At 43.2% G+C, this 12,586-nt stretch overlaps 1 protein-coding gene across 3 annotated transcripts; it reads right to left on the reverse strand.

Annotated features, from left to right (window-relative positions):
• Positions 1-3,999: 3,999 nt before the first annotated feature.
• On the reverse strand, positions 4,000-9,554 carry SPATA19 (spermatogenesis associated 19). 3 transcript variants are annotated; one of them, XM_045486895.1, is made up of 7 exons: positions 9,382-9,554; positions 9,154-9,210; positions 8,599-8,691; positions 8,331-8,422; positions 5,802-5,879; positions 5,408-5,529; positions 4,000-4,178 (listed from the first exon to the last, which is right to left on the reverse strand). In XM_045486895.1, the coding sequence occupies exons 1-6, from the start codon at positions 9,457-9,459 to the stop codon at positions 5,433-5,435; spliced, it is 495 nt and encodes a 164-aa protein (XP_045342851.1). In that variant the 5' UTR covers positions 9,460-9,554; the 3' UTR covers positions 4,000-4,178; positions 5,408-5,432. The 3 variants fall into 3 exon arrangements, with proteins under 3 accessions (XP_045342851.1, XP_045342850.1, XP_045342852.1); XM_045486894.1 differs by having other exon boundaries at positions 5,424-5,529; positions 9,382-9,553; XM_045486896.1 differs by having other exon boundaries at positions 5,424-5,499; positions 9,382-9,548.
• Positions 9,555-12,586: the final 3,032 nt, after the last annotated feature.

Genomic DNA, 12,586 nt, shown 5'->3' on the forward strand with positions numbered 1-12,586 from the left:
TGCCTCCCCACTGGGGCAAGCAGGCAAGCAGGCTGGAAGGGAAAGGTGATGGAGAGGGAGAGTGCAGGCATTCCTGACCTCTGGGAGTAGTGGGGCATGGTGGATAAGGAGGTGTCCTACCTCCACCTCTCTCCCTTCTATAGTGTCTTACTGGCCAAGGCTCACTACCACAATCAACCAAAATGACCCTTCCCCCAGCTTAGCTGCACAATGGAGTGGTTAAGGGCACTGGATGGTTGTGTGACATCAGGAGAGCTACTTAACCTCTCTGAACTTCCAGTTCTTCGTCTGTGCAATGGGGATGATGATTTTCAAATAATCAAAAATAAATCTGTTTTATTCTTTGATTAGGGCAAGTTCCCATTATATATAGTACTTCTCCTTTATAGTAACTGTGAAAATTGTGACTGTTTAAAACTTATCAAAACCTATCAAAATGAAGTTGAAGAGAGCAGAGAGAGGGCGGGTCCTACTTGTTGTTTCATTCCCCAGGCCTAGCCCAGGCCCACACATAGTACAACAATGTGGCTGAGAGAGAAGTTTTGGGAGCCAGAAGCCAGGCCATGTTCTCACACTCTGATGTCACCAAAGTAACTCAAGATACTCAGTCTTGTGTTGTCTCCTTTCATGTGGTAATAGCATCTATATCAGAGGGCTGCTTGGATAGTACATGGCACACAGTAGGTGCTCAGTCCACATTAGCAGACACTCAATAAAGACCTGAATAAGACTTGCAATTTCCAGTCTAATATGTAAAGAGCTTGCAATTGTCACTCCCAATCTTACAATTAGAAAAAAAAACGAACAAACCAAAAACCAACAATAGTTCCTAGATCCATCAGAGAATTTAGGTCAAAGGGCAAAATGCTGACCAGAGAATTGGAGAGAGAGACAGGTTATTATGGAGAATTACATCTTAGACACAGTAACCTCTAGGAAACAGCATCAGAGTAGGGAAACTTAAATGTAATTGATGAATTGCTGGTGGCTCAATGTGGACAAGCTTGAGATTTAATAAGTCCAGGGGCCCAATCTTAAGAGGCCCTCCACTTCTGAGTTTTCCCTCCAGAAGCCCAACCAGGTTCTCACAGTAAAGATTAGAACCCCTCCTTCTTGCCCACCTCAGCAAAGGGAGAGGAAAATAGCCATTTTGAAACACGTCCAGAGGGGCGCCTGGGTGGCGCAGTCGGTTAAGCGTCCGACTTCAGCCAGGTCACGATCTCGCGGTCCGTGAGTTCGAGCCCCGCGTCAGGCTCTGGGCTGATGGCTCAGAGCCTGGAGCCTGTTTCCGATTCTGTGTCTCCCTCTCTCTCTGCCCCTCCCCCGTTCATGCTCTGTCTCTCTCTGTCCCAAAAATAAATAAACGTTGGAAAAAAAAAAAAAAAAAAAACACGTCCAGAGCATTCTGTTCTCCTTAACAAAGGCCTGTTCTCAAGGTAGACTGTCTTTTTCCAGAGCCTACCCTGAGGGAAGGAAAACATCCAACTGTGGCCCTCTCTGGCCTTCCTGCCTCTCCTAACGTGGAGGGGAGGGGAGGGGAAAGGTGAGACGGACACAGCCAGGGGCACAGGCTCCCTAAGAGACTGACACCTGATCAGAGGACCCTAGGACCTTCCCCCTCTCCTCTCAGACCTCACCACCACATCACTAGTCCCCTATAGAACAATGGGCAGTGGGGGGGGGGGAGGTTCAGCTGAAAGAATTATAAGTCTCAGACCATTTTTAAGAAAGAACCTCTGGGGGCGCCTGGGTGGCGCAGTCGGTTGAGCGTCCGACTTCAGCCAGGTCACGATCTCGCGGTCCGTGAGTTCGAGCCCCGCGTCAGGCTCTGGGCTGATGGCTCAGAGCCTGGAGCCTGTTTCCGATTCTGTGTCTCCCTCTCTCTCTGCCCCTCCCCCGTTCATGCTCTGTCTCTCTCTGTCCCAAAAATAAATAAACGTTGGAAAAAAAAAAAAAAAAAAACACGTCCAGAGCATTCTGTTCTCCTTAACAAAGGCCTGTTCTCAAGGTAGACTGTCTTTTTCCAGAGCCTACCCTGAGGGAAGGAAAACATCCAACTGTGGCCCTCTCTGGCCTTCCTGCCTCTCCTAACGTGGAGGGGAGGGGAGGGGAAAGGTGAGACGGACACAGCCAGGGGCACAGGCTCCCTAAGAGACTGACACCTGATCAGAGGACCCTAGGACCTTCCCCCTCTCCTCTCAGACCTCACCACCACATCACTAGTCCCCTATAGAACAATGGGCAGTGGGGGGGGGGGAGGTTCAGCTGAAAGAATTATAAGTCTCAGACCATTTTTAAGAAAGAACCTCTGGGGGCGCCTGGGTGGCGCAGTCGGTTGAGCGTCCGACTTCAGCCAGGTCACGATCTCGCGGTCCGTGAGTTCGAGCCCCACGTCAGGCTCTGGGCTGATGGCTCAGAGCCTGGAGCCTGTTTCCGATTCTGTGTCTCCCTCTCTCTCTGCCCCTCCCCCGTTCATGCTCTGTCTCTCTCTGTCCCAAAAATAAATAAACGTTGAAATACTTCTTAAAAAAAAAAAAAAAAAAAAAGAAAGAACCTCTGGGGAAACCTAACAACAAGGAAGACAAAAGCAAGGGGACAAAAAGAAATGCTAGTCTCTGAAACTACAGCTGCTGGAGAGAGGAAATGCAGCCTAACTCCTAACCAGATAAACATAAAACCTCACACTATCTGTCTGGGCTTCTTTATCTCATGCAGCATATCTGGCTTTCAACAAAAAATTATGCTATATGATAAAAGGTAAAAAAATAAATAATAAATAATAAAAAATAAAAAAACATACAGCTTGAAGAGACAAGGCAAGCATCAGAACCAGACTCGAATAAGGCAGAGATGTTGGAATTGTCAGACTGGGAATTTAAAGCTATAATAAACATGCTAAAGAATCTGATAGAAAAAGTGGACGATACACAAGAATAGATGGGCAATGTAGGCAGAGACAAAGAAAACCCTAAGAAAAATCACAAGGAGATGCCAGGAATAATAAATCCTGTAATAGAAATCAAGAATGTCTTTGATGGACTCATCTGTAGACTAGACAGAACCAAGGAAATAAACATTGAGTTCAAAGAAATGCCAACAAAAAGTTCTGTGACTAAAAAGTAAAGATAACAAAAGGAATGGGAAAAAATGGGGGAACAGAATGGGAAAAAAACTGGGGCAATTATAGAAGGTACAATGTATGCATAATTAGAATACCAGGAGGAGAAAACTGAAGAGAACAGAAAAAAAATGGTCAAAGTAACAGTAGTTGAAAATTTTGCAATGGTGGACCCCATACAACAGATCCAGGAAGCTCAGAAAACCAAGCAGGGTAAACATTCAAAACTCTACACCTACACCTACTCTACACCTCGGCATAGTATATTCAGACTGCAGAAAATCAAAGACACGGAAAAAAAATTCTTGAAGCCTGAGTAGGAAAAAATCCTTACCTAAACAGGAGCAAGGATAAAAATTCCATGTAACATCCATTCTTAAGCCATGCAAGCAAGAAGAGAGTGGGGCACGTATTTAAAGTGTTAAAGACAAAAAAAACCCTAGAATTTTATGTCCCTCAAAATTGTCCTTCATGAGTGAGGTAGAAATACCTTCTCAAGCAAAACTCAAGGCAAATTGTCTCCAGTAGACCTGCCTTACAAGAACTATTAAAAGTTCTTCAGAAAGGGAAAGGAATAAGTCAGAAACTTGGATCTACATAAAGACGGGAAGAGATCTAGAGAAGAAATAAAGATAAAATAAATACTTGAGTGAAACAAACAAGGCACACTTCCCCCAGAAATCCTCCTGTCCTGGCCTAGCCCAGCACCCCTTCTAGTGTTCCAGGAGCACCCCACATGGCCTGCTGACACAGCTCTGTTCTGGCCTGTCATCTGCCTCCCCAAAAAGCTGCAAGCTGTGAGTCCCCAGAGCCAAGCCCATGAGGTGCTCAGAGCCTGATGAATGAATGGATGGCAAAGCACTCACACCAGAGACCAGGACAGTGATTAAATACCATGTCTCTTTATTAGCAGTTCAGCGGGAAGATTCCAGTGCTGCACTGTCACAAGGAAAGCCTCACCCACCAGATTCTATCTCCCCAGGTGTAGTCGCTCCTCAGGTCAAGGGGTAATAGACGTTCTTCTGACACAGGCTGTTCCTTGACCCTAAAGGACATGAACCTGGGAAGCAGAGGATTGCATCAGAGAAATGCAGGGGTGTATCACAGATATGCAGGATGGCTACAGGGCTTGATGATCATGCCTCCAAAGCCCACAACCCCAACTTTCATTGAGGTGCACCTAGAGCAGAAAAACCCATGGAGGGAAAGGACGATAGTGTATCAGACAAAGCTGGGGTTGAAACTTGGCTTTCTTCAAACTTGAAACTTTCCATTTGAATTGACCTATTTTGAAAATACAAATTGAAATCTGCTTCTCCAAACTTCAGAAGACCCTGCAAGCACCCCAGATTCCTTATCTCTTTAATATGAGTAAACAATTGACATGGCACATCATGTCATTTACTAAGTGCTAGAAGCCATTGTCCTCAAGGCAATGTTCTAAAGTCTGAAAAAATTGAGGCACATGGAGTTGGACTAAAAGCCAGTATCCTGTGCCATCTGTATAGTGGGTTTGAGCAATGCCCTCCTCTTAAGGTTCTTTTGGATCAGATGATAAATCTTGACAATGCCTTGTGCTGAAGCTGGTATACAATAAGAATTCCATAAATGCCAGTGCTATATCTCCATAGCCTTCCTTGAAAGTATGTTGGGGTTCTACTGTGTTTAAATCACTCCTTCAGTCCCCTATGACATCCAGTTCAGTCTTCACACCTGACAGGGGTGCAGTAACATTTTCCTGAATGGATGGCCTCTGTAGTGCATCGACTGTCATTGGCCTTCCACCTACCAGAGTCATGTAAATGGCCACTATTGTGACCACAGGTACCAAATGCAGGCCAAGAAGCCATGGGACCCAAAGCCAAGTCCCAACTGGTGGAAGGGTCAAAACATATATGCCCTCACTCCTGACCCCAGTGCTCTGTGACCTTGTGGTTCAAGTAAGGTCAGTAGACCAACAGCAGCAATGCCTTGGGGTGTTAAAAATGCAGGGCAGCAGGCCCTCTGACAACCTACTAACACAAGATCCCAGGTGGTCCCTTACCTGTTCCAGGCTTAGAAGCACTCACTGTGACACCACAGCTAAAAGTGTCAGAGAGGTCAAATCTGAACTTGACTTCAAGTCCTTTCAGAAACTTTAGAAAGGCATTGCAGAAGCCTAAGGTAACCTCACCACCACTCCCCCTGGCCCCAAGTGTAGGCCTCCTCACCAAAATGAAAAGCTAAACTTTATAATCAAACTTCCACCCAGGACACTGTCTCACACCCAGGACAGCATCTTTTCCTCACCTGTTGGCCCTCTCACCTGTAGCTCTCAGCAGTCTGCATAGGAAGTTCTGTTGTGAATCTCCTGAGATGATTCATCCGTAAGATTGGATAGGCTGCAGATGAAGAACACGGCAAAGGGGAGGCTGCCAGATGGCAAAGCTTACCCAGAGTGCACATCCAGATCATGGCGTGGAGCTGAGATGCTCACACAGCCCATGCCTGAGCCATTGCTCCATCCGGGTCCTGGAGCAAAGTCCCACAAAGAGACACTCAGCCAAGAAGGGCTTCAGGCATGGCCATGGAACCCAGGTGTGGTCTGGAGCCAGGGAGACCCACAGAGGAGAGGCTAACAGCGACCCCCATCGCCACTTGCCCCCAGTTAGGAGTACAAATCAACTTGTCCCAAATGGCTTACCTTCGTCTCACCTGCTCTATTCGGTCTCGCATAACATCCTCCCTCACCTCACTTGGCACTTGGAAGATACGGGTATGGCTGAAAAACACCATTCAAACATTTGGAATTCCTGAGTTTCTTTATCACTAAGAATAGTGAATGGGTTGGAATCATATAAACAATATTCTGTCGCCATGAAATTTTGATCTTGTCCTTCACTCCTCTTTCATGAGGCACACAAGGGTTGTTTTGTTTTGTTTTGTTTTGTTTTGTTTTGTTTTGTTTTACTATCAAGTACCCCTGAGCCACTCAATAATCCTGGGTAGGTAGCAAATGGTCCTAGGGAAAGTCGAAGAAACAGAAAGTTTAAGTGCCTTTACTAGAGTTGCACAGCAGGTGAGTAACCTTGTAAGACATGGAATTCACTCCTTCTGAATTCCTCTCCAACTTTCTTATCAGCTCTTTATGACCTACATTATGCCATATTCACTATGGTTTAGAGATAATTGTAGAAAATTCTGTCACAAAGAAGCTGCAGACCCTTCATTGCTGCTGTTGTTTTATTTCACCATGCTGACTTGCCTTCCTCTCTGTGGTGCAATTCATGCCCCCCTCAACTCTATTCTTCCCCCACAAGTCCTTCACTCCAGCAAAACCAGTGTGTCCACTATATCCTCCATTTTTGCATCTATTAAAATTGCCTTGTTCTAGGTGCTCTGGGGCTTTCAATGTGAAGACTTGAAGTCTGGGAGAGATAAATGTGCTCATTTACCACTCACACAAGGTAGAGCTGGGTCAGTGTCCAAAGAGAGGCAAGAGAGGATAAAGGAATTCCAGAGAAGGGAGAGATTACTCCCAGCCCAAGGCAGAAAGCAGGAAACCTCAGAGAAGGGGCCACAGCACTGGGCACTGGAGGCCAGATGGAATTGGCTAAGTTGCCAAGGCTTTCGTGATCTCTTGAAACACCCCTCATTCCTGCTCCTGTTTATCCTGTCCCTGCCCAGCTTATGGGTCAGTCCAAGCAAATGTCCTGCTAGAAACCTCTTCTGGCTACTCCAGGCAGCAATGCCTAGAGCTTGTGCAAGCTGGGTCTCCCATGCTATGCTCTTATAGATCCTCTTCATGGCTTTTCTGACATTTTCTCTAACATTCGCATACCTTATCCACTAGTTCACTTTTATCCCTTGGAAATGGGGAACTCCATCTTATTTTCTCTCTCTTTAGAGGTCCTAGCAAACATCTGGTGGTCATCTACCAAATAAATGAGTATCCACTGATGCTTAATGAAGGGATATGTACTCCCTGACTACATATTTACTGAACCTAATAAAATAATACCAAAACTAGTGGATTGTAGGGGAACCAGTCACAGTTTATGGATTTAAAAAATCCACAGAAAGTCCAGAGTGGAAAAATTATACATGGATAATTGACTGTAGGTTGTCTCCAAAGCTTTAATCTAGTTATGCCATACAGCTAATGTTTAAAAAATATCTAAAGATGATGTTCATATTATCCAGACCAAGGAATTGCAACATTTACAATTCCATATAGTGCAGCTATGTCAGGCAGGGACAGTCTCCCACATGCACGGCAGTGATTGTATACAGTCCCCAACATTTATGATTTTAGAATACGTTTCCCATCCAAAAAGTCTTTCCCAGGGAGGTCTCAAATTCCATTATTTGCTACCCTTTCCTATTACATAATTACTGAGCATTTGAATACTGTTTTAAAATGCTAATGGCACTGTAAGGGGTAAACAGAGAAAACTGGATATCCCTCAGCAAAAATACATTTCTTGAGAGATATGTCCTCCTTAGTAGAAGTGAACAAAGCTGGTGATGGAGGCAGGGGAAGGAAGAAAAGAGTACAGAAATGAGAGGGGAGCTGTTCCACAGTTTCCAGGAGTACCTGTTTAATCCCACATTTCTTTGGCTGGGAAAAGAGACCCTGAGTGAACCCTAGTCCTGACGGAAATAGGGACGCTCATGCCAGAGAGAATGAGCTGGCTTCCAGGCCCATCTCCCTCCACCTCAGGTCTCAGCCCTTCAGAGCCAAGAGAGGCAGATGCAGGTGGTCTGTGCTCCAGCAGGCATAGCAGGAGGCTGGCAAAGCCACCATAATGTGAAGCACAGAATTCTAGCCTTGGGCACTGAGAAACCTCCTCTCACCTCAGCTGCAGATGAGGGCTCAGGCTTTTGCATTTTAAGAGCTTATTTTCTTTTTGCTCTTTAAAGTGCAGCCACTTCTGAACAAATCAAGTGCAGAAGTAACAGAAGTCTAAAATTTATTCAGAAGCATTTAAGAAACGGTGAGCAAGCCCAGTTTTGCAACCCCTCAAGTCATGCTAAAACTTAGGAATGAGCTGGGCTTTCAAGATAGCAAAAATATTCCCTTAAGACCCCAAAGACTGAAAATTTTCTCAGCCAAAAAGTCAACATCTCTGGAGAAGAATAGCTGTGAATTTGTGTTGGCCAGGTATACTGAAGGTGGGGCCCTTGTGCCTCCCTCCCCACAACTCGGCTCAGGGCAAATGAGATGTTTTACCTCCATCTTATGAACTGGATTCTCGTTCTTTCCTCCAGGACCTCTTGACTCTGGTTTGCCAACAAATCAGACTTTGAGAGATGGTGCTTCACCTAGGAAACCCAGGTAGGGTGCATGTGACTACTGTCCAGCAAGGACTCCCTGGGAGGGGTGGAACCCAGCCTGGTCAAGCTCCACGCACTTGCCCAAGACCCTTTTCAATTGGACATTGTGCATGTCCGCCTATCTGCCCACTCCCCTAGGATGATTGCCTCAAACTCTCAATTACCACATCTCTGGTCACATGTACATCTTGGCCATGCGTGGGAGGGCAGTTGGTCGACATCTTCTCCTTTATGTCCTGGGAAGCCTCTTCTTCAGTCTGAAAGGTGAGTAGTTTCCCCTGGAAGTGTTGCTCTGTATCTCTTCTTCCTTCTCCCTGTTTTCCCTACACATGCTGTGTGTCTTTTCATACATACTCTATCTCTCAAAGTTCCATAGCAAGCTTATCTGTAGAATTCTAGGGGACTCATTAAATCCTTGGCCCTATCCCAAGATATTGCTGAGATGCCCAGTAGCTGGAGGTGACACATCTGAAACTTCTCATCCAGTATCCTTGAGAAGCAGGGTGGGGATAGTGATGATTCCAACACATCTCTGATGAAGACACAAGCCCCAGCATCTTCTAGGAAATTTGGTGAATTAGACACAGCTCTAGGTGAGGTGTTTGGCAATGAATTTGAGTTTCCCAGGTTTAGGAGGAAAGGAGTCCAGATTCCTGCACCCGCTGAGGCCAGCGCTCTAGAATTTGGGGTACCCTGAGTCATAGAGAAATCTTACTCACCTTTTTCAGCCAGTGCTGTACTACAGATACAGCCTCACTTTCTACAACTTCAACGTCCTGTAACAAATTGGTAAGTTAATGCCCTCAGAATACCTAGAGAACCAGCCCTCCTCCTCCATTCTTATTCAAAGTTATGTTGTAAGATCTCTTTGGAAGTGCAGTAGGGGGCTCAGAAGGGAGGAGATGGATGAGAAACAATTCCAGGTAGCTATCCCAAGCTCCACCTACCGAACTGATTTTTGGTGGGAAGGGGAACCCTGCACCTTTCCGGGCAAGAATGTACACAATCCATGTTGTAATTATCATCTTTGGACTTATGCCAGGCCTCCTTCTTGGCTCCCTCCTTCCATTGAAACTGCTGAAGAACTCCTCTGGAACAAGGAGGTCATTGACGGGAGGTGCTCACCTGATTGGCTGACCAATGATGATGTGACAATGGCCTCCTTTAATCTCCTGGGTCAACGTGGAGATGGAAAAAAGAGGTCAGTAAGTATCTGCCTGAGTGATGGCTCAGAAATGGAGAGATGAGGGGATGGAAAGAAAAACAAGATATAACCAATATAAACCTGAAGAAGACACGTGGGGGAAATTATCAAAATCATAGAGATTTGATTGGGGCAGGTGGATTATGTCTGGTCACCCTGTTTTGAGCAATGCTGAAGCATAAAGAGATTTTTATAAATCAAAAGAATAAATTTGTAACAAAATGATCTGAGCCCTCTAGACATTTATGCAAACAATACCACAGGTACTTCTTATTCTTACATGTAAGGAAAGAATCTGTCCACCCCAAAAAAATCAAAGATGGAAGAACAAAATTCTCAACAAGGATATTTTCTTGTTTTTTTTTACTTTGTTTACACCAGTGATTCAAATCATAAAAAAAATAACCCAAACGATAAGAGTGAAAGCACCATTTCTTATTTAAAATGTATATATATATATATATGTTTCCTGATGATTTCAAGTGGACTGCCTGGGGAAGGGCAGTAAAATAGAAATGAAAAGGAGATTGTGCTATGACTTCAGAGTTGGGGCTGAAGTCTGAAGCCTGATAGAGGCTCAGGTGGCTGCTATTCCCATCTAGAACCTTCACCAAGAAATTGGAAGTTCAGTATACCCAAAGGATCCTGAGCAAATGTTCAGCTGCTCTCAAAAGTAATTGTAGCCTAACCCTGAGACTATTCTCAAGATCCTAAAAACCAGGGTTGTAATCCTGTCTTTACCATTAACTTGTTGTGTGATCTTGACTCAATCAAGATTGTCTCTCTGGTTAAATTTTTTTGTCTTCAAAATGAAAAGAACTGAATAAAGTCTGCAGTTTTCTTCTAGCTCTAATATTCTATAAAGGTTTTCATTCTTATTTTTTGAAGAATATAAAGAATATTTATTTCACTCTCCTCAATTCCCCTCATATAGCCACTGTGTCTCCTCCTTCTCCACAAATCATCTCAATTTTACATCTTCTCTATTAATCAGAATACTCTAGGCTAGGTTGAGCTAACAGGCTAGTTCCGAAATTAGAAAGGTTTACTTCTCAGGGCACCTGGCTGGCTCAGTCAGTTAAGTATCCAACTCTTCATTTCAGCTCAGGTCATGATCTCGCAGTTCATGAGTTCAAGCCCCATGTCGGGCTCTAATGCTGACAGTGCAGAGCCTGCTTGAGATTCTCTCTCTCTCCCTCTCTCTCTACCCCTCCCCTGCTCACACTCTCTCAATAAATAAATAAATAAATAAATAAATAAATAAATAAATAAACAACTTTAAGGAGGTTTACTTCTTATACAGGGTGATGTAGGAAACTGTTGAATCACTATATTGTGCACCTGAAACTAATATCACACTGTATGTTAACTGGAATTAAAATAAAAACTTTCACACACAAAAAAAAGTTTACTTCTCACTCTCAAAAACTTTAATAGAAGTTGAGCAACTCTTCAGGGTTCATGTGGTGATTTAGAGATCTGGGAAGAATTCCATCCTGTGGCTCCAAGGTCTCATCATGTACCCTTCACAGTCGCAGAAACAAGGTGAGAGAACACATGGAGGAATAAAATCAGCTCTTCTGGTTTAGCCCAAAGGCTTGTTCTTAAAGCTTTTTGGCCAGTACTACTCATATGACCCCAACCTAACTCCCAGGAAGACTGGAAATTGTAAAATAGAAGATGAAATTACTAGTGAAAGATCCTGTGGGGAATCTGTGAGGGCAATGCTCTCATTGGTAGAATCTCTGTTTCTGCCACTGTCCCCTAAAAGTTATGTTTCTACTCTGATTGATGTAATTTTTTAATATAAAAACATTAATGTGATTCAAAAGTTAAAACTACATGAAAAGATACACTCAGTGGATTCCATCTCCTCTCCTATCTGTTCAACCTTGTTCTTACTTCAGAAGTAAGATTTTCATAAGTTTTTTAAGATATACATCCTGTGTTTATGTTTCCAAATAAAACAGACACATAAATCTATTCTCACTTTTTTATTACTATGTTATAAAATGCGCACAGTAGAACATACAAATACATGCACAGTTCAGAAAATTTAGACACACACACACACACACACACGTGCACCCTAAACAACTTCCAGTACCCCAGGAGGCTCAACTAACACTCTCCCACAAAGTGACCAGGATTTTGACCTCTATCAGCACAGGTTAAGTTTTGCATAGTATTCCTTTGTATTAGCAGAACACAAATTATTTATCAGATTTGCTATTGATGGACATTGTGCTATATCTATTTTGATGCTTTTTTAGACTAATGCTGCTATGAACACTCTTATACCTATCTTTTGGTTGAAATAGGCACTAAATCTCTTGAGTATATACATACCAGAAAGTGGAATTGCTAGGTTATAGGCTTTACATATGTTTGGTATTAGTATATACCAAAGAGTATTGCAAAGTGGTTGTACCAACTTTTGTCCATAAGCAATATATGAAAGTAACATTTGCTTCATGTTCTTGCCAATACTCAGTATGTCATTCTTTATTGAATATTTAATCCATATGAAAGAATATTTATAGTATACTTTTTGTACAGTTTAAAGAATAACAATACAAGAATACACATTTAAGAAAGAGAACATTATTGTTACTCTTGAAATCCCTTGTGTAAGCCTCCCTGATTCTACCTTTTTCTTTTTCTTTTTTTTATTAAGTTTACTTAAGTTATTTTTATAGTTTATCCAGATGAATGGAGATATATTGGTAACCAAGAATAGTTTAATTTGTAATTAATTAATTAATTAATTAATGGTGGTAAACATCTGAGTTACATGGTAACTCTATTTTAGAGGAACTTTCAAAATGCTTTCTAAAAGGCAGCACCATTTTACATTTCCACCACAAATGTGTAAGAGTTCCAATTTCTCCGCATCCTTGCCAGCAGTGTTGTCTGTCATTCTAATTTTAGCCATTCTAGAAGTGTGG

Source organism: Leopardus geoffroyi, chromosome D1, assembly GCF_018350155.1.
Source record: "Leopardus geoffroyi isolate Oge1 chromosome D1, O.geoffroyi_Oge1_pat1.0, whole genome shotgun sequence".
NCBI classification, from domain to species: domain Eukaryota; kingdom Metazoa; phylum Chordata; class Mammalia; order Carnivora; family Felidae; genus Leopardus; species Leopardus geoffroyi.